The 27690-nt window shown below is 41.6% G+C and overlaps 2 protein-coding genes across 2 annotated transcripts in view; both read left to right on the top strand.

Annotated features, from left to right (window-relative positions):
• The window catches only part of LOC137298016 (uncharacterized), a 40352-nt gene extending 38405 nt beyond the window's left edge, over window positions 1-1947 (top strand). Inside the window, exon 3 of the mRNA XM_067830045.1 lies at window positions 574-1947. Within this exon, the coding sequence (XP_067686146.1) occupies window positions 574-818 (245 nt within the window). The 3' untranslated portion in view covers window positions 819-1947. The remainder of the gene's footprint in view (window positions 1-573) is intronic.
• Window positions 1948-15619: 13672 nt separating this feature from the next.
• Window positions 15620-27690, top strand: part of LOC137298013 (uncharacterized) — a 47834-nt gene continuing 35763 nt past the window's right edge. The window contains exon 1 of the mRNA XM_067830041.1: window positions 15620-17233. Within this exon, the coding sequence (XP_067686142.1) occupies window positions 15620-17233 (1614 nt within the window). The remainder of the gene's footprint in view (window positions 17234-27690) is intronic.

The following is a 27690-nucleotide window of genomic DNA, read 5'->3' as shown; positions in this document are numbered from 1 at the left end:
AATCAGCATTCGTTCATTGCTATGGTGAACGCGTATCCGTATCTGTCGTGAGTGTGAAGTAAGACGATCGCACTTACGTACATTAACAAACACTTACTGTAACAGCTAAGTGTAACAACATATACTCTGTTCATCAGTGGACACAAATATTCCTAAATTGTGACGTAATTCCACGAAACCCTGAGACGATCGTACTTATGTATACTTTAACAAAGATTACAACAGTCCCAACAACAATTACGAATCCTTCTTGATTATGACTTATTCATCCATGTCATCACAACACAAATGGCGTAAATTACTTAGAATAAAGCGCTGAGACCACTGTAGTGTATCACAGACCTACGATAGTGGAAGCGTTACGATCACTCAGTGTAACAGCTCCATCCGCCATGATAGGATCCCGACATCTCGGAGTAATGGTCATGCTATCAACCACTAAGTCATACGTGATTGACAGATTCTGTTGCTTAAAGGGCGTCTTGATTCTCGATTAACTGTAAAATAATATTTACTTATTCAAAGATTTTCGACACGCAACCTGAGATGATCATGCCACTGTCCTGTTTTCAGTCAATATGGTACACATGTGGAGGGCGAGAAATTACCATCCTGTCGTCCGCTGCTGGAGGATCCTTTCGCCCCAGGGAACCGTCGCTTTTCCTCTGTCACTTCTGCATGTGCTGCCTTGTCTAATGATGATCTATGTGCTGGCGTTCGCCCTCGTTGTTCTTGCACTCTACATTAATAAGCCTCACTGTAACACCTGGGAATATCAATGGGGTTTGTCAACACTCGTCTTTCCCTTTGCTTGGTGATTCAATTTGCAGTGTAACGTCTCCCAGAGAAGGACGGAAATTGGGTTCTGCAGACGTGTAATTTGTTTACCTCTGTTGATCGCCAAAACATACCCAAGCAAACGTGCATAATCTTGATAGCGGTATTGCAACATATGTAAATGTCATATACAACGTAATGATTAAGTCCATTTTGTTCTTCGTAAAGACCATTGGAGCCTGGAGCCATGACTGACATTATCAGTCGAGGAAAATCTTGTTAACGCTTAGAATGAACGTATTTATGTTTCTGGAATAGTAAATTAGGAACTTCATTTAGAAAAATACATATTTCATTATTAAACATCTGCCATCTTGACTTAAGCTCACAAATTAGATATCACCTTAAAGGCGTGACAGAAAAATCAATAAGATTTCATGCTAAAAATACTTATTGGTTGGCAATCCAAATATAATTACACTGTCTAATGGTTGTTCGTTTTAGTTGAGGCGTATCAGTTTCTGTCGATTTGATTTTTATTTTACTTTGTGTACGTGCGGAGGACGTTATCAACTTTGAAACGTGGGCTGATATTGATGTTCAATGCAATTCCATATTGTGACATATACCAAATGTTCGCTAGTCGGGTGCTGTGCGTGGCCTGCTGACTTTCTTCAAAATAACGAACTAGTCAACAAGTTACACTATCCGTGAAGCTGTTATCCCTTTACAGAATTGGTCAACAAGTTACACTTTCCGTGAAGCTGTTATCCCTTTACAGAATTGGTCAACAAGTTACACTTTCCGTGAAGCCGTTATACCTTTACAGAATTGGTAAACAAGTTACAGTTTCCGTGAAGCTGTTATCCCTTTACAGAACTGGTCAACAAATTACATTATACGTGAAGCTGTTATACCTTTACAGAACTGGTCAACAAAGCGCACAGTCCGTGAAGCTGTAATCCCTTCGTAGAACTAGTCAACAAGTTACATTATCTTTGAAGCTGTTATCTCTTTATAGAACTACTCAACAAATCAGATTATCCGTGAAGCTGTTTTCCCGGTATGCCTTACGCAGGTATTCTTGAACAATTCTGACAGTGTGAGACCGACTTTGTGTTGTCGTGTTGCACTCATCTTGGTTGTTTTCGAATAAAGGGCACCACAAAAGGCTTCAACACTCCATCCTTATATTGCTGGGTATTCAGATTTCCACGGATGACCAGCCCCTCCTTCGGAAGGATGAACTTCTTGGAGACGGCTTGGCGCTAATCGCTATATCTCGACGTCGAAAAAAATAAAAACTCTGCCATTGTTTCTGGACCGACTGAACCCACGTTCGTCTGTTAAGGGCACTCTCTCCGAGTCACGTCGCTGCCACCGACGTACAGTTCGTACCCATTGCAGTCTGCGTTGATGATGCGGACGGGTCAAGGGTATTGCATCGAAGGGACGGTGGGCATGATCAAGGCGGTTTTTAACTGCAAGTTAGCTCTGTCCAACATCTGTATTTGTGCCACAATCAAACACGTGCATTTGGACAAATGTCCCACAATTACGTTTTTCACGTTTTGTTTCGGCAATTGGCCCTCCAGATACATATGATAGTGGGTTCGAATTCTTTTCGGCCCCCGATTATTTAGGTTTACCTGCGCCATATCTATGTTGACATGATTCTCCAAAGTGGTAGACATCTCAATCGATGTTCTTCTCCCATATTCAGTTGAACCGACGTGATGTATATGGGATATTGTTCAAAGCGGTGTTAAACCCGGCTCACTCACTCACTCACTCACTCACTCACTCACTTAGAGCAATCGACCATGCATGCATTTATCAATGCTGACGTGTCTACACCATTGCTTTAATTTACTTGTGGAATATACCGTTTATCAAACAATACCATATCTTTCACTGACAATAATAGTGACAACTTGAAGGATCATGAGGCACATGACTTTCTCGGGTGTCACATCATGACGTGTGACATTTACAAATGTGACGGAGACAGCTCTGTTTGCGTGTGCGACAATTCCTCCTAAAAGGTTCACGTCGAGGAAATTCAATTTTGTTTTACTTTATGAGCTAATAGATGTACCTAAGACTCAGAAACAGAGAAACATTTGCTTGAGTTGCGAGGGCTGGTTTTACGTAATTCGATGACTACGTTAGCTGACGGAGTTTATATATGTTTCAAGTGTTTGTTTGACATTTTAAAAATAACTAAGGATATTAAAATTCATAACGAGCATTTCATATGTCACTAGTATAAAATTGTTGGATGATGGCAAGTAAAGTATGCTTAAAGTATTGTAAACATTACAATACACGTCATTAGCGTAAACACCAGCATTTTGTGCGTCTATGAATGGAGCATCATTTGCTTGAGCATATGACGCTTATTAGAGGCGGCATGCTTGTTACTAAGGCTGAATGACGATTAATGGATCGCGTGATTCAGTCTCGCTGAATTGTTGATGGGCCTTCAGCAACCAATGCTTGCCATCAAAGGTGACTGTGCTTGTCGTAAGAGGCGACTAACGGGATCGGGTGGTCGGGCCGCTGACACATGTCATCTTGCTTGACACATGTCATCGGTTCCCAATTGCGCAGATCGATGCTCATGTTGTTGATCACTGGATTGTCTAGTTCAGACTCGATTATTTCCAGACCGCCGCCATATAGTTGGAATATTGCTGAGTGCGGCGTAAAACTTAACTCACTCACTCACTCAGATCCGGGTTCGAATCGATCTTCAACAACCCATGTTACTCGTCAGATCCCACTAATGGGTGGTCGGGTGGTCAGACTCGCTGACTTGGTTGACACATGTCATCGTATCCCATTGCGTAGATCGATGTTCATGCTGTTGATCACTAGATTGTCAGTCCAGAATAGATTATTGACAGTCCACCGCCATATAGCTGGAACAGTGCTGAGTGCAGCGCATCATCATAAAACAAACAAACATGATATTTTAAAAAAACGTATTCCGACCCTTAGATCGTAGCTCCTACTGGAATATTGTTGAGAATAGCGTGAAACAATTAGTCAACAAGTTTCAACGTATACGTACTAGTGAGTAAGTGAGTTTGGTTTTACGGCGCTTTTAGCAACATTGCAGCAATATCATGGCGTAGAACACCAGAAATGGGTTTCACACATTGTACCCATATGTTAGGAATCGAACCGGGTCTTCAGCGTGAAGAGCGAACGCTTTAACCACGGCTACCCCACCGCCCCTTTAAAGTTCTAATTTATGTCAATGAAAACCATCACAAATGTTCGATTGCTTTGTTTTGATTAAATCAACGAAAATTAATGAACAAGGCAAAACAAGTCGTTGTCATTTCGCTTAGGTTGCATTCATGGGAGTATACTGCTTGAATGGTACAATGTGTTCTATGTAATATAAGCATCTAATAGCTGACAATGATGCTATCTATTTATAGATCTTGATTAGACACATTTCTTGCCGCTGCTAATGGTGTCATTTAAAACGAATCACAAATTCTTACACAATGTTGTTTTTGTAGCCTCCTTTTAGACCCCATTATACGAAAAATGATACGTTATCTCAGGGAGCGAAAAACAACGATGTATTGTAACATTAGAAGGAGCGGACGAAAGCCATTATAGAAAATATCAAAGTGCCATCGTGGTAAAGTAACCGTGAGGTATCTTTAACATTAGAGTCACGAAAAATTGTCATACTTTTAAAGACGATTTATAAATTCACAGTTTGTCGCCTAATGTCGAAGTAAGTCCACAAATAAAACAAAACTGGGCGGTAAGTATTGACGCCACATTAGCACTAACGGTACCATTTTGCATCCATATGAGAAAAGGCCTGTGACGTCACTTCCTCCATGTCGAAAGTTCGCATTCCTTGGTTCTCTAAGACCTTGATTCCTGGAATAATGTCCCATAAAAATGCTAATCTCATAATGCGTCCGCAATTACAACACCTGCTGCACGGAGTCCGTGAAAAGCGGATTGAGTGCCATTTGTATCCGAACTATGTGAATGACTGTATACAGCTATGTATCGTTATTACGGAATTGAGCATGAACTTATTTAGATTTACCAAGCTCTGTAACTGGGTGTCGAGTTATGTTACGTCGATTTTTTTCAGTTTTTTGCATATGTGATGCAAAAAGCGTCTACTTAGTCAAAACGTGCCAAAACCTCCATGTTTATGATTATGTTATTTTGTAAGCGCATACCTTTGGCAGGACGTCTGTGAGACTGTTTTGAGAAAGCATTATCCGAAGTTAATTTGTCTGTCACATACAGAGAGCTTCTAGACTTGCGTTACTATGGCAACAAGACATTAAAGGAAAACTTTTTGCGGAGGAGTTTCCATCGTGCATTCTATCAGACTACATGGTGATAGGACTGAGTTGATTATTGAATACAACAGTGCCAATTAAATAGAAGCCTTCGCCTAAATACGACAAATTGATGTTCCTTGGGAACCTATTTAAACACTGACGGGGAGGTATTTGGAGGAGGTATTTTCCTATTTTTAGAGGATTAAAAAGGTAGATTTGATCCCAATTTACAACATGAACTGTTTAGACCCCTGCGTATTATGAATGACATGATTTTAGGTAGCATTTTCTCACGGATACCGATGGCTCGACGCATGCCGTAAAGCACAGGCAAACTGTAGCACAGATAGGGTTGTCTTGCGCAGCATAGAGAATATGACTAATCTTCTTATAAGCGGGTGAGGCTTCGTTCGCTTCATGAAGACTGGTCAGTTTCTTCCTGCTGCGCAACCCCATTTGCGCTACGGTTTGCCTGTGCTTAAAGCCGATAATCATTCGAGTTGATGAGTTATTTAAAACCAATAGTAATGACGTCCTATATTTTGTGTGTGTATAGATTTGTCTACTATATGGATAGAATTACTTTAAGTCCATGGATGTTTCATTCCGCCAAGGTTAGGCGAAGACTTAATCAGACATACAGCCGAGTTCCGTGAAGTAGAGGTAGCCAATTCGGTAAAGCGTTCGTCTGTCATGACAAAGATCTGTGTTCGATTTCCGACATGGGTACAATGTGTGAAGCCCATTTCTGGTGTCCCTCACCATGATGTTGCTGGGATGTTGTTAAAAGCGGCGTGAAACCAAATTCACTTACTCACTCTGAAGTGATCGTAGCTGCCATTTTATATCATGGACTTACGACAGTCGTCGTCGAGCTACGATCACTGAGTGGGACTCTGTCCTGCAGTTTCTATAAACTCTCATTACAACATGCACCGTTTAGAATGGCATGCATTTGTGTGTGAGTGAGTGAGTTTAGTTTTACGCCGCACTCAGCAGTATTCGATCCAGGTGGCGGCGCTCTGGAAATAATCGAGTCTGGACCACACAATCCAGTGACTAACAACATGAGTATCGATCTGCGCAATTGGGAACTGATGACATGTGTCAACCAAGTCAGCGAGCCTGACCACCCGATCCCGTTAGTAGCCTCTTACGACAAGCATAGTCGCCTTTTATGGCAAGCATTGGTTGCTGAAGGCCTATTCTACCCCGGGACCTTCACGGGTCGCATGCATTTGTACGAAAGTGGATTTAGCCGAAGATTAAATGTCATAATGGAGCATAAAATCCATATGCAAGTTACATTAAGGTTCTAACTTGAAACCTCAACAGTATATATGGCATCAAATCTGTAAATAGTTAAACGTGAAGATCCGGGTTAGAATGTATCTTAGCGCCAGTCATGGACACATGAAAAGGCAAGTCAAGTATTCAACCGAACAGCTATGGAAACATATAGTACAACTCAAAGCAAGGTAGTATGTTCGTTCGGGTAACTGGTATGTCCAATTTGGAAGATCCAGGTTAGAACTGATCTTCAGCAAAACAAGCTTGTCAGTCAATCAGTCAATGTTTCATTGCACAAGAGGCCATGGGCCCATATGCAATAGAGTTACATGTATACGTCAGCATAGAGATATGCATGGGTTGAACGGAAATATAATTCAATTAACAAAACAAAGTTTGGCGTAATATCAAAGCATGGTGTATATATAAGAGATAAGATAAAATCAAGATAAAAGCTCCTTAAAGTCATGTGTGGATATGGAATTAGATGTAGGTAAATATTCTGGGTTGATTATAGACTGGGCAAAGATACATAAAATGATATTCGTCTTCGAATCCGTTATTACATATTTTATAGCGCCTGGTTATTTTATCGATGTTGTAGTGCCTTCCTTTGTTGACCTCCAGATCGCTGAGACCTAGTCGGAATCGAATGAGACAGTTTCTAAGGGGTTTAGATTTAAGGTTGTGGAGATACGTCTCTGTTTCAAAGTAGGATTTGATGGTGCGAGATGTGTCGTATCTTGAACTTTCCTCCAGTCCTGAATGCCAATCCTGTTTAAACGTGTCTACAGTAAGAGTTCGAAACATCTTGAGAAATGACTTACAATCTTCACTGTTTGTGAAGTCCACACAAATGTTGTCGTTAGTGACCACTAACGGGATCGGGTGGTCAGACTCTCTGACACATGTCATCGGTTCCCAATTGGTCAGACCGATGTTGATGCTGTTGATCACTAGATTGTCTAGTCCAGACTCGATTATTTCCAAACCACCGTCATAGACCTGGAACATTGCTGAGTGTGACGTAAAACTCACTCCCTCACTGTAAATAGTCCCAATATTGAAAAACCGTATTTTCTCTGTGTTTATCGACCCTTGAGGCTTTTCTTCCATTCTGTTGTGCCGAATGATTACCTTCTAGGTATTGTGTATTGGTCGTACTGTATGGAATAATTGATTGTGTATTGGTCGTACTGTATGGAATAATTGATTGTGTATTGGTCGGTCTACATGGAACAATGGATTGTGTATTGGTCGGTCTACATGGAACAATGGATTGTGTATTGGTCGGTCTACATGGAACAATAGATTGTGTATTGGTCGTACTGCATAGAATAATGGATTGTGTATTGGTCGTACTGTATGGAATAATGGATTGTGTATTGGTCGTACTGTATAGAATAATGGATTGTGTATTGGTCGTACTGTATAGAATAATGGATTGTGTATTGGTTGATCTGTATGGAACAATGGATTGTGTATTGGTCGGTCTTCATGGAACAATGGATAGTGTATTGGTCGTACTGCATAGAATAATGGATTGTGTATTGGTCGTACTGCATAGAATAATGGATTGTGTATTGGTCGTACTGTATAGAATAATGGATTGTGTATTGGTCGTACTGTATAGAATAATGGATTGTGTATTGGTTGATCTGTATGGAACAATGGATTGTGTATTGGTCGGTCTACATGGAACAATGGATTGTGTATTGGTCGGTCTTCATGGAACAATGGATAGTGTATTGGTCGTACTGTATAGAATAATGGATTGTGTATTGGTCGTACTGTATAGAATAATGGATTGTGTATTGGTTGATCTGTATGGAACAATGGATTGTGTATTGGTCGGTCTACATGGAGCAATGGATTGTGTATTGGTCGTACTGTATAGAATAATGGATTGTGTATTGGTCGTACTGCATAGAATAATGTATAGTGTATTTGTCATGTTTAATGTAGTCAATGTTTCTGGGTAGGTTCTCTAAAGGGTACACCACGGTGACAGAAGACACATGATAACACCAACGTAATGACGACAGAATGAAACTAATCATCGTTGATCATTCTCCTTTGATGAGGTCAGCTCTATGTCGCGACCCATTGCACCGGACGCTGAATTAAACATTAAAGGTCACTCGATGCAAGTGGCAAGAGTTTAAAAGTGGGGACCTAAGGTTTGTGGGGGTGTTTAATTAGCCTGTCTGCGCCCTCCACACATGAAATAATTCTGACTTGGAGGGATGTTGATGAGACTACTGATGTCGCCTTCAGCGGAGTGGCGGCCACGGCTAATGTAATTGTAAATGGAATTATAGGAGGATTCTCTTCTTCGTGAGATTTACAGCAAAACCCGAAACTGAAAGGTTTATAAAGCGAGAATTAATAAAATACATGGACCAACCTCCGAGATTGTTCAGTAGAGACGATTCTTGAACTAACACTTAACATTTAATTGCGGTATGTGTGTTCGGTGCATCGATGTTGTTTTGCCATGACATATGCCGAGTATTTGTGTGTTACGTTAAGAGTGAATTCTGCATCTTTAGGTGCATTGTAGGTGTTAAACAGTTTCAATTTCTGCAAGAATTAATCTAGGCGCCCTACGTGTCATCTTCCTTTCAACACACACGTGACATTTCTGGAACTGGAACCAACCTGAAAGGGAAGAATTTTGCAATCCGGGTCTTTGATGTCGGTAGCGTAATTCCCCATCACTGGCTCTGGTTGTGTTTCAGTGTATGTAGTTCGGGATTCTGTCGCTTCACTGAAAGCAGCCGATTACATGTAATTACATCTTTTGGCAATTGTCTTCGAAAATCCTTTGCCAAGAGGAACGCTCGTTGCAGATTTAATGAGGGCTGGATTTCACCTTTTCGTATATATACTATGTTTAGTCCTTGACATTGAGAAGCATGTCTCATGTGATACGGTTTCTGTGTTACGGTTGATACGATTTTCGGTTTGTCATTAACCGCCAAACTGGTAGTGAACTAAATGATGCTTGTGGTCTTGAATATGTAGATGAGTCTGCTTCGCTTTAATGTGTGAGTGAGTTTGGTTTGATGTTGTCAAAACTATTTCTGCTATCTTACGGGGTGTTAGCTTCAAGTAGGAGGAAAGCCCCAATTGGCGGATATGTCTGACGTTAATAACATTTGTGATACTAAAGGACAGTGGTATGGTTCTGTCTAACCATGAAGAGATAACCGGGGACAGACTGGGTTTCGAACCGGCTGTCTGATGTGCGCAAATCTGCGCAGCAACTGCAAAGAACAGTTAACACCTGCATCTGCCAACAACATGGCTGTTGAACTCTATTGTGTGACTGCAATTATTCTTTAACATGTGAACTGTTAAGATCCAGGTTAAAACTGGTCTTCAGTAACTCATGATTGTCGTAAGATGCGACTAACGGGATCGGGTGGTCAGGCTCGCTGACTTGGTAGACACATGTCATCGTATCCCAAGTGATGCTCATGGTGTTGATCACTGAGTTGTCTGGTCTAGTCTGGATTATTTCCAGACCGCCGTCATACATCTGGAATTCTGCTGAGTGCCGCGGTTAACACCAATCCAAACAAACAAACTTAAATACGTCTCAGTTTCATCATGGGGTTCCGTGATACCTCAGGTCACAAACCGCTTCCATCGATAATCATTCTAGTGAGCGGTTATTACCCCCGGTAATACATGCCCTGGCACACAACCACCACACGTACATCACAAACAATGAAACCAAATGATCCCCGTTATTTCTGAATCAATAATTCCAGAAGTATCAAATCATCACCTTGGTTTGTGAATTCTGTCCAAATGACATACAGCAGTAGGGCACTGACTTCTAACAACGTGACAAAAAAATGACACCAACCACTAATACGGCCATTGTGAGGGTGAACCGAGCATACTGATTCACCCTGTATATGGACATGCGGTCTAACAGCCCACTGCAAAGACATTTGCATGTTGAGACGAGGGAACAGCCAGCGCCCTCCTGTCATCCTACGACTTCTACAGTTTGTCTGTGTTAAAGGAGGAATTTTATCCCAGCCCCCTGCCAGGCTAGTTACCAGGCTCTGCTGCGCTGACGCTTCGACACTGAAAGACCCCCGCCGTAACCCAGCTACCGACCTGATCCCTCGGCGACATCTGCCGGAACTGAAGAATGTCACCATATGCCTGAAACACTACAAGAAATCCTGTTGAAACCTTTGTACTTAAAATTTTCCCAGGAGTAATTAAAAGACTGTAACGTCAAGTCAATGTCGTTATTATCCTGAGGTTCTGAGTTTCAGTACTGCTGAGACAGCCGTGTGCATATTCACAACTTATACTGAGTCAAAACAAAAACAACAAACTTCACATTCTTTCTTCGGGGTACTATAAAAGAACAAGAGATGGTAAGATGGTTACATTGTTATTGTTTCAGTGCTGAGATCTGTGTGATGTACTCGATACACTGACAGTGCCACAGTCAGTTCCATCAGGCTACACTGTCGTTGCAAAACATGGGTATACAGAATGTCAAGTCACAAGAATAAAAATTCAAATTTCTCAGTTAAATATTGTGTATGGCCGCCCCGCGCATTCACCACTGCCAAACATCGTCCCCTCATCGACTGCCAGATGCTTGTGAACACGTGGTTGGGGATTCTGCGCCATTGCTCTTGCAAGACAGCGCCAAGTTCCTGCAAATTCTGAGGTTGGACCACGAAGTGCATCCCAAACGTGCTCTATTGGATTAAGGTCAGGGGACCTGGATGACCAATCCATGACGTTGATTCCAGCGTTTTGAAGGGGATTTCGTGGTATGCGGCCGCGCATTATCATGCTGGAACTGTAGACCTGGGCCATGAACCGCCATGAAAGGAAGGAGTTCAGGGGTGAGTGCAAGGCCGCGGTAAGCAGCAGCTGTGAAGTTTCAACGGATGACCAGAAGTCGGGAATGGTTGTTCCCACAGAAAGCACCCCACATCATGCAACTTCCGCCCTCGAATCTGTTGACTTCCTGTACACAACATTGGGCATACCGTTCACGACGTCGTCTCCAGACTCTATTCCTGCCTTCCGCGAATCTGAGGGTAAACCTGGATTCATCGCTATAGAAGACCCGATTCCACTCTTTCTCTGGTCCATCGGAGGTGACGTTGAGCCCACAGCAGACATTGATGAAACGGCGTCAATATTGGCCCATGATATGGACGTCGTCGAGAATGGAGATTTCGAATAGTCTGAGGACAGTCGACCGCTAAACATCTCAGCCCTGGTTCGTGTAGCCAGCAGAAATCTGTCACGTAGGTGTCGTAGGACAATTTGACGGTCTTCTGCTCGTGACGTCACACTTGGACGACCCAACCTTGGGCGATCAGAAGTGGTGCGAGTTTGCTGTAGACGACCTCGCAAGTCATACACACTACGACGGCTGCATCCCATTGCGACGTCAATAACCGATCCGCTTGCAACATTCCAACGACATGTTTACGTTGCACATTTGACAATCGTGGCATTTAAAGTAGCGTTAGAACTGTGGTTTAGAAGTGTTGTTTTTTTAAAATTCTTTAGGCCATTGCAGCCACGTGCAAATGAAGATCACATGATCGACGGCACGTGCAAAACCTGATTTGGCACTAACGTCATTTGTTCGACGAATGGATGGTTGAGTGGGTTTTGATAACGTTTTTTCTAGAGTCGAAAGATAGGGATCCCATTTCGTGAGTGAGTGAGTTTAGTTTTACGCCGCACCCAGCAATATTTCAGCTGTATGGCGGCGCTCTGGAAATAATCGAGTCTGGACCAGACAATCCAGTGATCAACAACATGAGCATCGATCTGAGCAATTGGGAATGTGTCAAGCAAGTCAGCGAGCCTGACCACCCTATCCCGTTAGTCGCCGCTTACGACAAGCATAGTCGCCTTTTATGGCAAGCATGGGTTGCTGTGGGCCTATTCTACCCCGGTCGGATCCCATTTCGGATACATAGATGTATCATCAGAGAAAAATTATTCATTATTTTTTAAAAATACATTTTGTGAAGTTTCCTTTTTGACTGAGTATATTTCTGACCTACTTGACTTGGAGACGGAATATGGTTCAATCTTGAGGTTTAAACGTGTAGTATTTTATACTGTTTGGAACAAGTGCACCGAGTGAAAAGGGTTTGAATCCACGAACTCATATGCAATTGATGACCAGAACATGACGTCACACCATGAGTTAGGTCCTAGGTCGGAGTCCATTTGTAAAGAAAGTACCTACAGTAAAGGTTACAGATGTGTGAGTGAGTGTGGTTTTACGCCGCTTTTAGCAATATTTCAACCTTATCTCTTCGCATGGACAACAGAAACCAGCTTTACTGACGATCGGAATCGAATTCGAGGTCATCAGCTGGCCGAGCGAGCACGTTAACCTGGCTGTAGGCTTCCGACCTCAAAAAAGAAATAGTTTCAGATGCCAGGATCAAAGGGCCCCATGATCCGCACGGGTCCAGGGTAGAACCTGATGGGCGGTTGAGCGGGGTAAATGCTTACTGAAGCCAACGCATAGCTGCAAACTCCCATCGTAGAAAAGTCACTGGAAGCTATATAGTCAGACCTGCTTGTGTGAATTTAAGTGGATAAAAGTTTAGTGCGGCGAGGGATCTATAGGTTTTGCCGTGAAAGCGTGACATGAGTAATAAAAGCGTGGTTCTCAAGCCACAGACGTGGGCGTCGGCAGATTTGGGATATGTTTAACGTCGAGCCCAGCAAAACACAGCCAGAGTGGAATGTTTAAACTCAGTAAGCTTTAGGAATTGAAAAATAATGTTTTAATCGTGGCATTGAAGAGGAGTGTAGAACAAAGGCTCTTTTCTATTAATAGACTATTTATTGAAAGTACATGTTGAGGAAGCAATTCGTGAATGATGAAAGGTGAACTTTACATGGAACAAAGTGCGTCATTAAAACACGCCAAAACAGAGCTTATTGCTATTGTGCCCTGATAGGGAACACCTTTTAAAAACTTGCAGGAGATCTGTTCAGTGATTCACAGTAATAATTTCTCTTACACTGTGACAGTAGTAATGATTAACCCTGATAGGGAACAGTTTTTAAGAACCTGCAAGAGATCTGTTCAGTGATTCACAGTAATAATTACTCTTAAACTGTGAGGGTAGTAATAATTAAAAATAATTCTTTTTATTTCATTCAGAGTGAAACTCATATGCATGCATTTTGCCAGTCATCCTCTATTTTTCTTTTATTCCCCAGCAGGTCCATCCAAAAACCCAAAATAGTCTTTTGGGTACATGACAACTGGAGTATTAAAACGAAAGCAGCACCAACGGTCCCCATGTTTCCCTACAGATAGATTGACGATCCGGGTTCGTTTATAGATAATTTCATCTAGTATATCCCACCTGTCAGCTTGTATACTTGACAACTCAGCGGAACCCACTTCTTCTCCCGCTCACTCCCAAAAACAAAAAACAAAAATAAAACAAACAACAGCACAGAATAAAACTAACCCCCACCCCCAAGACTAAAAATATATTATAAAAAGTACATAACAGAAGTGTGGGTGATGACTGACGGCGACATCGATGTTGACAGTCATGTGCATTGGACAGATCTGGTCATGTGTCGACTGAAATAAAGGCACCACATGATGTGAATTGGGACTAATTTCTGTTACTCCGCCATCAACCTCGTTCAAAGCATCAACGGTCAATGTTGTAAATATGATTATGTCATTGTGTTGCTATTAGAACCTAGGAGTACTAAGAATAGCCATAGGCTATTTAGATATAGATTATGCGTGATATCAAATTAGTTTCGTATCCAGTTTATTCCGGCCTTTGCATCAACTTTCCTTGTGTTGTATAACGACTTATGTGACTAAATCACTCTTAGTTAGGGAGAAAACGTGTCCACTTGACTGCTATTTCCATAATTTTGTATCGAATGTCACTTGCATATTGACAAGTTTGATGCTTCACGTTCCTTCTCATGAAATCGCAAAGAGATGCAATGTAGTGTCTGACAGCAATACATGAATAATCTAATACAATTAATACCAGTTTGCTGCTTTTTTCCGTCTCTGTAGAATTGTGGTGATGAACTGACTCGCATATTCGGAATTTAGTTAACCAGACACAATTTGCGTCCACATAAGTCAGGTTCGACTGAACTCGAATTATGTTGGGTTTTTTTAATGAAATTTTACTGAGTTTAATTCTCGTTGATGTGAGCTGTCATAGCTGCTAATGGGTTTCATTTGGTAGAGGAAGTTGTGATCACGTGACGCAAGCAGGGCTGACCTGGCGGCTCTGAGTGTCGTCTGCTCCGAGCGAGAAATGGTGAGACTGAATGGGAATCTCTAATCCGCACAGAGAGAGAGAGTGTTACCTACTCTCATTCACAAGACCCATCTGCCTAATGCGCGGGCTTGACTTAGCAAGGGCAAATTACGTGAAAAATCAATATTTCGAATATTGGATAGTGCCTCATTACGGTGTAATTAAGAAACATTGCTCTGTCGCTCGTTCATAGATACCATCTTTGTGCCGCAGTTTAATTCAGTTTCCTGGGGCCTAACACCAAGTCCTACTTCTTCACGAGAGCATTTGAACATGCTTTGCCTGGAGTAAAGACGTGAGAAATGAACCCCAGGTCTGTAAAGAAATGAGACAGCCTCAACGGAACCAGCTCCGATCTGGTTAGATCTATTGCATGGAACAGGAGGAACAGAGAGGAGACGATTGGACAGCGGACGTGATCAGATACCTATAATACTGTAAGACCAGTCGGCCGAGGTTGCCTACCGCCAATCGCAACTGATACGTCGGTGCTGTTGCAGTCTGTAGACTCGCTACTGAAAATGCCAAGGTGGCAGACGTTGCTTAGTTCGAGTCGATTTTTACCTACACTCCCGGAAACAGGTGTTCTTTCTCGTCTCACGTTCCGTGGGGTCAGTGCTTTGGAGATTTCCCTAGATATGTTACCTCTCGAAGCTGAACAGATGCAGAGTAAAGGTTAGTGAATGTATTTGGTCAGCAGTAGATTTTATTGCGTCTCGGTTCTTAATGACCACTCCCGAAAACAGTTCCTGTGGGTGTTTGAGCTTTAGTGTGCTGTTTGTCAAGTGACTGGCTTTAACAAGTCTCGGGAGTGAGGCCATGACAGATGACGCCGGTACTGTCACATGTCCGTTTTAAACCTTCAAGAGATATGCTATGTTGAACACAACAGCGACCCCTCTCACGCCCAAAGGTGGCATGCACGTGCTGTGGTTACCGTCGGTCCTGGTTGCCACACTGATGCTGGGGTTCCTTGCAATTTCTTTCTCTCATCACATTCGTCGGGTCCGTCGCAAGAAACAAATTATGTGGGACTACATGTCTTTACAAATTGACGTCAAGCGATGTAGGATATCGGCCAACCTGTGTAACACCTATTCCATGCCCTTACGACAGCTAGCCTCGTCGGTGAGGGTGCATTTGATGGAGGAACCAGATCTTCAAGCGAAGAACCAGTCCACCTGTCCTCTCCCTCAAGCCAGTGGTGCAGTTCCCCTTACTGGTAAACTGAGGCCCAGGGGAGTCGTGAGTGATCGGATGTCCCCGGATTTGGAGTGGCGGGGTGAGGATTTCGTTGATGGGGGTGGCTGGGACGATTCGGTACGGATCAGAGTCGACCTATTGTGTGACAGCTGCAGGGAACATCTTATAATGAGACCCATGTTTTATATTTCGGAAGATTCGCAGTCTGTTATCATGGGAGACATGGCGGAGAACCTAGTAACACGTGATTATATCCCTAGAGAACAAGGTACACGGACCATGGAGGGTTCGAACCCACGGCCCCTCCTCTCAAATCATTTCCAGAGTGTCAATTCAGACGATGATACGGGTCCCGGTAAAAGTCGAAGTCCATTTGTGCCAAGGGTGCCGACTGTAACCGTTACGGATATGTCTGACATTGAACTCGATTCCTTTCAGCAGGACACAATCTCAGTAGAGAGCTTCGACCATTCCTGTGAGTCAATTGCTTCGTATGGAAAAAGACGTAAACGAAGGACAAAGGTGTTATTGTCAGCAGACGACATTGGAGATCACCACGACGTCACGTCTGAGCTGAATACGACGTCGTTTGATGAAGTCGATTTGCGTCCACATGATCAAAATACATTATCAAGTCCGACAATGGATGGTAACAGTTCTCCTATAAAACACAGAGAATTTTGGAAGTTCTTCTCAAAACGCTCGAGACGAAAATCACCCAAAAAGTCAAAGAAGCCAGTTTTGACAAAGCAAGACAGGATAGTGCCAGCGTCAGATGTCTTCTCAAAGTCAATGGATGATATCAACAGAAATTCATTTAAGCGGAAAGATGGGAATTTATATTTAAGAAGACAACTCTTTGCCAAAAACAAATCAGTAGAGAAAACGGCCTTTGTTTTAGACAGCCATGTTCGAATGTTTCCAGATGGGAATGATAGGGTAATGGCGTCTCAGGAGTGCCTCAAGCCTTTGAAGTCACTCAGCTCGGACGGCTCGGCTCAGGGCGTAATTCATGAGCATTCTTATGGCAATCAGCTACAAAACCCAACAAGCGAGTCCAACATACGACAAAAACGCCTTGGCTTTGTTTCCGGTCAGCAATGCAATAAGTCCTGTGACGGCGTCATACAAACGTCGGAACGCTCTGACGTCATGGGCCGAGTGACGTTAAACCAAGATGGCTCCTATACCAGGGCATCGAGTTTTGACTCGACCTTGAAACAATCCTTCAGAAGGCTTGCCAGTTTTAGGGAATCGCACTCAGCCCGTGATCGCCAAGACAATCAGGTAAATAGCCCTTTTTAACATCACTTCATTATCATTCAAAATTTCAAAATGCAGGATAATGCGTGTAAATGGGAATCGTTATCGTTTTGTCCTTATGACTAACAAAACCTTAAATGTGAAAGAACGAAATGTTACATGTTGCTTCTAAATGTCGGATTAGTTCACTGGGATACGTCCTAGGAAGCCTAACAATTTGCATTGCAGGGTTGCGTTCGTTGGTCAGGGCATGATAGGCTGATGACAAAAATAATTTCTGAATTGTGTTTTTAGCTCTTAATAGGATCACAATTCAGGAAACATATTACACTAGACCATGTCCATATTTTACCGAAATTCTTCTGATTCTAATATCGATGTAAATTGCTTGTTATCTCAGATAACAAGTTTGATAATGTGGTTATTCCGACACAGTGTTCTTCAACATGAAGATTCCAAGCCAGTCTTTAGGGATAATATCTTTGGAGGAACAGTAAATCTGATTTCCTTGGAAGGATGACATTCATCAAAGAAATGTTCGTACGTTGATGTTGATCTGGGCTGTGAGTCCTATGCACAGTGGTAAAGCACTGATACAGCAAGCACTGATTTCCCAGTCGGTTGTCGGCGTGTCGCGTCGCTAAGCTCACGCCAGTTTTATGACCGAAACACTACACCGAATCACAATAATGATATATGTCACGATACTTTGTTCACGACATAAACACGACGGACTTACTAAGGTTAGTCAAGCGCACACATAAGATAACTGACGTACAAAAGAAAGTACTCACCGTGTGATATTGTATTATTTTCCACAAAAATAAGCAGTGTAGCACTAGGGTAAGTTGTAAAGATAGGGAAAATAAAACTGGCGTACAAAAGAAAGTATTCACCAGGTGCTTTGTTATTATTTTCCCATTGAAATAATTTACTATGTGGGTTTATCTGTAAAGATATAGTAACTGTTTTTAGGGGAATAAAACTGACCCACAATAGAAAGTACTCACAGCGTGATTTTTTTTATGTTCCACAAAAATAAGCTGTGTTCAGTTGTAAAAATACTGTTTCTTTGGAAAGTAAAACTGAAGCACAAAAGAAAGTATTCACCAGGTGCTTGGTTATTATTAACCCCCAAAATATTAAACTGTGTAAGTCAACCGGTAGATACTGTTTCTAGCGGGAAAGCGGTGAAAGCATTGTATCTAAGGAAAATAAAACTGAAGCACAAAAGAAAGTAAGCGCCTGGATTTAAAAAAGAAATTGAAAAAACACCACGTAAATAAAAGTGTTTTGATTGAGACCTGCCAGTCAGAATCATTGTTTACGTGCACAGTATGGAGTTGGATTCGATCAGGTATTGTGACAGTTTTATAGTTTCAGTATAGTTTTACGCAGCCTTGTGTACACCATTTACCTCAGAAAGGACAGGACAGAATATGAAATTTGTTGAGGATGGTAGAGAGCTGAACAATGAACTTCAAGCAGGTAATTTCTAATTGTCAGACATATTACTCTACCACAGTAGCCTGATGAAACTTGGCAGCAATTTGAATCGCTGTATGGGCTTAATTTCCTATAGCCTTGTTTCGGATCAATCGATCCTGTACTCTTGTCGTTGGCCTTGACATTTTGGGTTTGATAATATATGTTATATAATCTGCTTATCACATGGGGGATGGGGTAGTCTGGTGGTTAAAGCGTTTGCTCGTCAGGCCGAAGTCTCAGGTTCGATTCCTCACGTATGTACAATATCTGAAACCCGCACCATGATTTTGCCGGAATGTTGCTAAAACCGGCATAAAACTAAACTCACTCACTGCTTATCACCGACTGAGGAACCGGGCACTGTACACAGTTTCCAGCATGCCGTAAGCCTGTACTGTCCGTTGCAAACGCCCCGTCGCTAGTTAATATAAACAATATATAAAAGCAACTTAGTCACAACTGTGTGATACGCAAAATTACCAAAATCAAGTGAGACACCCTAAGTGTTGCTACATGTCACAACTGAGCGCGACTTCGACAAACTATTGGTATGTTTACACACGTAAACGTTCGTAAGCATTTATCTTCGTTGTTAAGACTAGAATTTGGACAGTTGTTACAATTCATATGTCCTGATTCACTTTATTCTGAAAAATAGGTAACAGTCGCCATTCACACAGACCCTCAATAGCTGTATCCGAAAACTCTCAAGTAAGTCTTCATCATTTCGGCAAATGGAGATTATTAGTGTCCACTCAAACATTTCTCATATATTATAATACTAAGGCGAATATCGTGAAATAAGCCAGTTTCAGAGACTAAATGTTGACTAAATATCTGCAATTACTGAGGACAACTTTAATACGAACCGAATATACCGACTGCATAAATGAGTTAATGTGTCCTTCAGTACCAGTTTGAAGACCATCATGAACAATTTCAGGTCAGTTGTGGTATGAGGAGTATTTTCGCGTTCTGTTGCGCTTATATAACATGGATTCATACATAAGGGGTAGCTTAGTGGTTGACGCTTCCGCTTGTCACGCCTATGACCCGGGTTCGATTCTGCACATTGGTACAATATGTAATGCCAATTTCTGGTGTCCCCGGCCGTGATATTGCTAGAATATAGCTAGAGTCAGCTCAAAGACAAACTCACTCACTCACAAATACATACATACATGCACGAATTACCACATTTTTTTCTGTATTATTGATGTATATTGATGGAACCATCATGGCAATACGAAGTTAGCGAAGAAACCTTGAAAAGAACGTTTGTGCTTATGTGTCACCTTATATCTTTCCGTCAGTATTTTCTTCTGTGCCTTTAATTTCACGTTGTGCCATTCGGGTCCACTGAGATCAATATACAGTGGAAGCTGTCTAATCCGGCACTCATTGGGACTGAGGAAATAATCCTCTTTAAGCAATGCGCCGGATTAAAGAGCTGATGATAAATGTACAAGCCACGGAAGGGACTTGGATTTATGCCGGCAATGACAACTTGCTGGATTAGACAGATACCGGTTTTCACAGCTTCCACTGTATCACGAAATAGCAAAGGTGTGGACTAACGAGAATCTGTCCTGTTGCTGAAACGCTGACGCAAACATGATCCGCGGAGACAGCAGTAATCGGGGCAAATCCATCATATGTCATTTGAAACTGTAACCTTTCATGAAGTCCCATGCAATCTGTCTACACAATCAATCCCTTTCGATTCACACCCTTGCCAGATCTTGATTAAAGTCGACGTGACTAATGTTCGCTAGAGGATTAACATTTGCAATCGTGACCGACAGAAAAAAAATATCGAGACTTGTAATATGACATCTCTCGTAAACTCTCTGTTCAACTGCAGTAGAAATGTTATATTTTAATAATGAGTGGTATTGTAAAATGCCAGTACAAGTATTCCATGAGTTCAGAGTTGGATTTCGCAGGGGTATTTGTGTTTCTGCTTACTGTGAAACATTTCACAGATGTGTTAATTTTACATAATCGGTATTGACGTCCACACTGATGACGAATAACGCATTATCATAAAGCGAAAGGCGCATTATCAAGAAGCCACATGTCTAGTTATACATTGTACACAAGAGAAATCATATTCAGTCATTGTTTGACGCGATCCTATTACCATTAGGCACCAGTCAGACTGCAACCTACTGAAGTTACCAATTCCGTGCAAATTAAACTTGTTCAAATCTCTGCAGTTCGTTTCAAATGACGCATACGGACCTGTAAGGAATGTCTTGCACGCGAGTGGGGTTTTACTGTCATATAAACCATTCCTTTGTCTGCACTGGTGGAACATATGAGTGCTTTGGAACCAATACGTTCTCATTAGGAAAGAGAGAGCGTCTCTTGTCCTTTGGGCGGAAATACCATTTCCTGATGAAGAATTTCACTGAATAAATGATGGTGTGAACAAAGGTAGTCTCCTTGTAGACACCGAGATGTGATTTGTTTGTTGTGTACTGCAGGTCTTATCCTAACTACATAATATTGCCTTGTGAATAATTTAATAGGCCTACAAGCCAGTGACTGATATCATGAGCTAAGGTCTACTCACTGTTATACGATGACAAATCAAAGAACTGAACTATACTGGGCAAATTGGTATTTTATGACTGATGTTTTATCAGTATTTCAATGAGTAAGTATATCATTATTCATAATTTCAAAATTTACAAATATCCTTAACTATCTTTGCCCAGTATGCTACCAATTTAGTCGCGTCAGAGTGAGGAGTTTAGTTTTACGCCACACTCAGCAATATTCGAGCTATGTTGTGGCGATCTGTAAGACAATCCAGTGATCAACGGCATGAGCATCAATGTACACAGCTGAGATGCCATGGCATGTGTCACCCAAATGAGCGAGTCTAACCACCCGATATCATTATACGCCTCATATACGACAAACATGGGTTTCTAAAGATCACTTCTAACCCGGTCATAACAGGTCAGTCGCGTGAGAGGAAGCTGGCATTGCTGAAGACCAAATTTAACATCACGGGGGCCATCGTGTCTTACAAACAGGTGACAAAACAAGGTGTGGTTTGGATTTTTTTTTTTGTTGTGTAACGCTGCGAACAGCAAAATTTCAGACAATACAGTGATCAACAGCATGAGCATCGATCTACACAACTGAGATGCGATATCCTACTGCTGTAGGTCATTTGGACAGAATTCACAAACCAAGGTGATGATTTGATATTTCTGGAATTATTTATTCAGAAGTAACGGGGATCATTTGGCGTTATTGTTTGTGATGTACGTGTGGTGGTTGTGCGCCAGGAGTGTTACTGTATATCAACGTATTGTATTTTAGCAGTATCTCAACCTCCAACAGTATCACGCAGTGGTTATAGTGTGTTGGCCGAGTCGTGTCCAATACTTTAGTACCCTGCGACTGTCAGTTACAGCTCACTAGAATGTGCATCCATGGATACGGTCTGTGACCTGCGATATCACGGAACCCCGTATGATGACACCGAGACGTATTAAAGTTTGTTTGTTTGTTTGTTTGTTTGGATTGGTGTTTACCGCGGCACTCAGGAGTATGGCAGCTGTATGACGGCGGTCTGTAAATAATCCAGACTGGACCAGACAACTCAGTGATCGCACCATGAGCATCAATTGGGATACGATGTCACGTGTCTACCAAGTCAACGAGCCTGATACCGTTAGTCGCATCTTACGACAAGCTTGGGTTGCTTAAGACCAATTCTAACCCAGACCTTCACGGGTAAAGCAAAATTTTGGTGTGGCACTCATTGTATTGACAATCTTTACCCAATGAACAGTGGTCGGTTAGACGGACAATCGGTCCAGGGTCTATTATTATTTTTTGTCGAGAATACTAGTTACGGTACCTGTAGTTGGATACCATCAACACTGAGGGCACTGTGTTCGGTGGGTGTATACATCACATCCTGAAACCTTTAAAGGGGACGTGTACACGCAAAAATTACTTATATTCTCACATGAAACAAAATTGGAATTATGAATTAATTAATATCATTGCTTGAAAATATATACTCATCATTATGAGAGTAAAAAAATAAGTGCTGAAATGTTATGCATTATAAAGCCGTTGCCTGCCTAGGTACAAAGTCCACCACCCTACACCACCCTCCACCCCTTCTTTGGTTGTGACATAAATGATGCCACTTGGTGTAGGCTGGTCTTCTGTCTTGTCGTCTTAAATTATTTAAAAAGGTGTCTTTCAGCTTTTCAGTTGTTTTTGAGAGATGCTAGAAATTTACGATGTTTCATGTTTTTTATTTGTCGGCCAGGGTAATCTTTGACTGAAAATTGAACGAGGAAATAGAAGTTAGAATATCAGAATTGGTTTTTTTTATGATTTTAAACCAACATCGATTAATACATTTGGCTTTTATCCCTCTTTATGAAAATGGTCTATGTTGCTATTTTAAAGAACAAGGCTAATAGATAAATTCTTTTTATTTATGTTCACGAAAAGTGTGATAACGTATCTGTTGTTATGTTTTAAAGCCAAGGTTTATTAATTATTCAATTTGCGTATCTGTTAACGGATGGTGTGGTAGCCAAGTGGTTAATGGGTTCGCTCATCACGCTGAAGGCCCGGGTTCCATTCCCCACATGGGAACAATGTCTGAAGACCATTCCTGGTGTCCCTCACCGTGATATTGCTGGAACATTGGGAAAATCGGGGTAAACCTAAACTCACTCACTCCAAATTTACAGGCGGTCGTGGCAAAGCTTGGGTTTAATTGAAGTTTTGCGTCAAACAAGAAAAAACAAAATGTAAGAAATAATAGCTATGCAACCTTTAAGAGTCGCAGATGTTTTTAACCAAAAGGACAAGCTAAACACTTGTTTGAAATCCAGAATCTAGAGTCATTTTCTATTTCATCAGAGGCCCCATTTTGCTTTAAAGCCAACCGCTCTCCTCACAATAGCTTATATACGACTTCTAAAGAACAAATGGAGACGTTCGGATGGAGAAGGATAACAGTTAGTCGTTAGACTGATTAGCAGGATTTAAAATGTCAAAGTATAAGCTTGGCGTATCTTGCTCAAGATCGCCTTCCTTAAGATCAATACTTATTATAGGGTATATGAGACATGTATTGGGCATCGCCCAGTAGGTATTAATAATACCATAGAATATGTCCTTGAGCTGATAAGAGATGCGAGGGCAATACATGTATTGTAAACGTAAATAACAGTAGGTCTTAACACATTGTACCCTTTTAGGGATTCGAACCCGACTCTCCGGTTTGACGAGCGAACGTTTTCACAACGAGGCTACCTCTGTCCAATGTCAGTTTGAACAAATTCACTTGCCTCCCCAACCAGAGAACACCGTCCCCAAACTTATCATGTATAGGTTAATGGAACACATACATGTATATCCTTTTACTTCAGCACCTGTGTTATATACGCCACAAATAACTGTTTTTGTGTTGAGATCAGGAGCACAGGTTAAAGCACATCCTAACACAACACAAGCCTGGAATGCCTGAACTCCGGTATTTCGTAAAGGGCAAAGCTTTTAACAGAGGCCTCGATTTCATGTTATCATTTCTCAAAGGTACTTAGGCAGGATCTCAAAACGTGCGAATCATTGGAAGTACTGTTATTCCTCATAATTAATTTCAGCGTTAGCCGTCGGCGAATGGTATAGTAATTTACACCCTCCAAATGTGGATGTATTGTGCTATTAAATATGTTTTTTTCTGAGATGCTGTCACAAACGTACATTACCAGATTTCTTACCAGATCACCATTATATGGCAATATGATGAATATTATATTTATTGGGAACATCGTGTTTTCATTGAATATGCGACGTCAATTGACTGGATCAGTGTTTGATTTCTCAAATTAAGAGGAGTCTTATAGGATTAATTTCAAGCAATTCTTATCATTTTTCCAATTCCTCTTTTCCTGAAACTAATTAGTAGCGTTTCCATGAAAATGTTTTATGTTATTTGTTGCACAAAATAACCATGGATATCGCCACATCGAAAGGTTAAAATATTTGTTGTACGTAGGTGAATATTGATTATGTCGTGCTGAAGAAATTGAACTTGTAGTTCATTTACCTACCTGAACTAGAAAAAGAGAGCAATAAAACAGAGTGTGGGGATGAGGTTCACTCCGTTTCTAGCAATATTCCAGCGACATCACAGCGGGGGACATAAGACATGTGACCAAAGACCTTCGTTCGATTCCCCACATAAGTAAAATGTGTAAAAGCAAATCTCTTGTATCCCCGCCGTAATGTTGCCGGAGTATTACCAAAAGCGGTGTAAAACTAAACTCACTTACTCACTCCCTTGCACTATTCCACCAGGTCTGTTCTCTCGGGTATACATTACATTTTTTAAATCAGGTCTTTGTGATAGCGATTCATGAGCACACGTTTTGGATCGAATTGAAATCGAGCACTGGAATCTGTCTTCAGGGAAAAGGGTTGTGTTGCTTTAAACTAAAACACTTCATGTATTTGCAACTCGTTTGACATTTGATCAGAAAATGAAAAACATAACGCCCTGTTCAACCTATGTATATATAGTTTCGCAATAAGTCGTGGTCGTAATGGTATACACTGGTACTTATATTTGTTTCTTCCATTTTTCTGAAACGTTTTAATGTGCCCCAGATACGATGTACCATAATATCAAATCGCAAGCTCTGTCTAGGTAGTCCGCACATTCGATTGTGTGAAATGTTGACTTGTTTTGCTTGGTCGTGTTTGTTTAATACCGCACTTAGCAATATTCCAGCTGTCTATCCAGTGATCAACATCATGAGCATTGACCTATATAACAACGACGCGATGACATGTGTCAACCAAGTCAGAGAGCCTGACTACCCGATCCTTTCAATCGCCTCTGGGTTGCTGAAGATCAATTCTTACCCAGATCTTCACAGGTTCCAATGTGGAATGAATTTAAGCATCATCAGCCAAGATGGGATACGATGGGATACGATGGGGTACGATGGGATATGATGGGATACGATGGGGTGCATCAAGGATGACGTTGAGCGTGTTCTCCCGGTCCCTTTAATCACCTGTTGAGCAGCATCGGGTATTCTAGCTCATAAACGAAATTGCTTGATACATGTTAAAATTAGTTCTCCTATAAATTAAACTCTGAAGCGATTACATATATGGGATGAAACGATCGATCTGGCTCTGATGGTGATATTCCTATTCCAAAAGCACCATCATTCCGCCGTGCAATACATCGTTATCTCCAGTATGGTTACCATGGTTACGGACTATACATATATCACCTTGTTCTAATTGTATAATTTATAGAAAGGTGACATGTGATATTGACTATTGACGTACTCTTCAATTCTGTGTTTGAAATGACATTAGAAAGTGTGAAGTAGGAACGTGATTTTCTTGTTTTAAAAGAGTAACTGTATGTGGATAAAAGAGGGGTCGTGGTGAGTAAGGGGTCTGATGCGTTGTCTAGTAATCCAGCGAGGGTAGAAGTGCCGGGATCGAGCCCACCTGTGACCGGGCGTAAAAAAAATCTTGGAGGCCGACTATTTCAGCGTTGTACACACCCTGTCCACTCATAAGAACTCACAAATCCGCTCTAAGTAAACTTATTATCAGTATCATTCGTCACACTCCTCTACTGAGTCTCAGTAACCGTTGGTATAAGACCAGTTGGTGGCGATGATAATCTAGTTGCGGGTACAGCAACGTGCAAATAAACAAAAGTGGAGAAAGGTGTGTCCCGGTACACCCACTGTGAATGGGTACATTGTAACGATGGGAACGCCGCAATAACTCTGTGCGGAGTGACTGCAAGAGGTGTATACTCCCCAGGGAGTTGGGATTGATAATGTGACGTCATGATGAGATTAACATCCAATGGTCAAAGCATAAATGCCAGTGCCTTCAGCTTTTGAGCAACTGGTTGCGTGGATACGTGGGCTATATATATCCTATAATAGTAATAAATACTGCACGGGATATGCCGTAACTATATGACGTCATCAAGTTGGATCATCAACCAGTGATTGATGTTATGAACGCAGTAATAACTAAGCCGGACCACAGTTGGTTAGCACAAAGGGTAAAGCTTTACTCTTCTCACCAAATACCCTACAACCTTAGTTCAATTCCCAACATGGATTGAGCTAGTGTGTCTTACAGTCCCTGAACCACATTAATTCTTCGCAATTCTGAAACCCTAAATGAAACAAGTCTAGATTTCCTCAGGTTCTGAATCTCCTATCTCAGTGGTGCTCCTTTTCAATTTAAATGGGTTATTTGTTAATTACATTCAGAGACTACGCGTGAGACTAGTGTTCAGCCTCTTCCTTATGGTATTCCTTATATGCCTTATGGGAATCTAGGTTATAACTGGTCTTCTGCAGCGGATGTAACAGGAATCAGTAACACTCGACGTCCTGGTATTCTTTGCGCATGATTCATCTGCATACATGGGTGCTCAGTCACTGGAATGTATGGTACAGTGGGCTGGAATGTATGGTACAGTGGGCTGGAATGTATGGTACTGTGGGCTGGAATGTATGGTACAGTGGGCTGGAATGTATGGTACAGTGGGCTGGAATGTATGGTACAGTGGACTGGAATGTATGGTACAGTGGGCTGGAATGTATGGTACAGTGGGCTGGAATGTATGGTACTGTGGGCTGGAATGTATGGTACTGTGGGCTGGAATGTATGGTACAGTGGGCTGGAATGTATGGTGCAGTGGTAAGCTTATTCAAAGACTATGGGCAAACAGCTTGAGTACAGATTTAAAGAACAGCCAAACAAATAAAACAAATAGCAAGCCCGGAACCCTTGCACCGTAAATGAATCTGTCGTTGAGTAGTTTTGTCGGATTTATGGGCTAAAATTGTGAGATTGGTTGAAAGGTTCCTACTTTTATAGTTAAAACATTATCAGTACAACTTTAATAGGAGAAGCCAGCTGTTTGTTTATTGACGTTGCTGAGT

Source organism: Haliotis asinina, chromosome 10 (genome assembly GCF_037392515.1).
Source record: "Haliotis asinina isolate JCU_RB_2024 chromosome 10, JCU_Hal_asi_v2, whole genome shotgun sequence".
Taxonomy (NCBI): Eukaryota; Metazoa; Mollusca; class Gastropoda; order Lepetellida; family Haliotidae; genus Haliotis; species Haliotis asinina.
The sequence above is the reverse complement of the archived record's forward strand: the minus strand, read 5'-3'. Positions and strand labels throughout refer to the sequence as shown.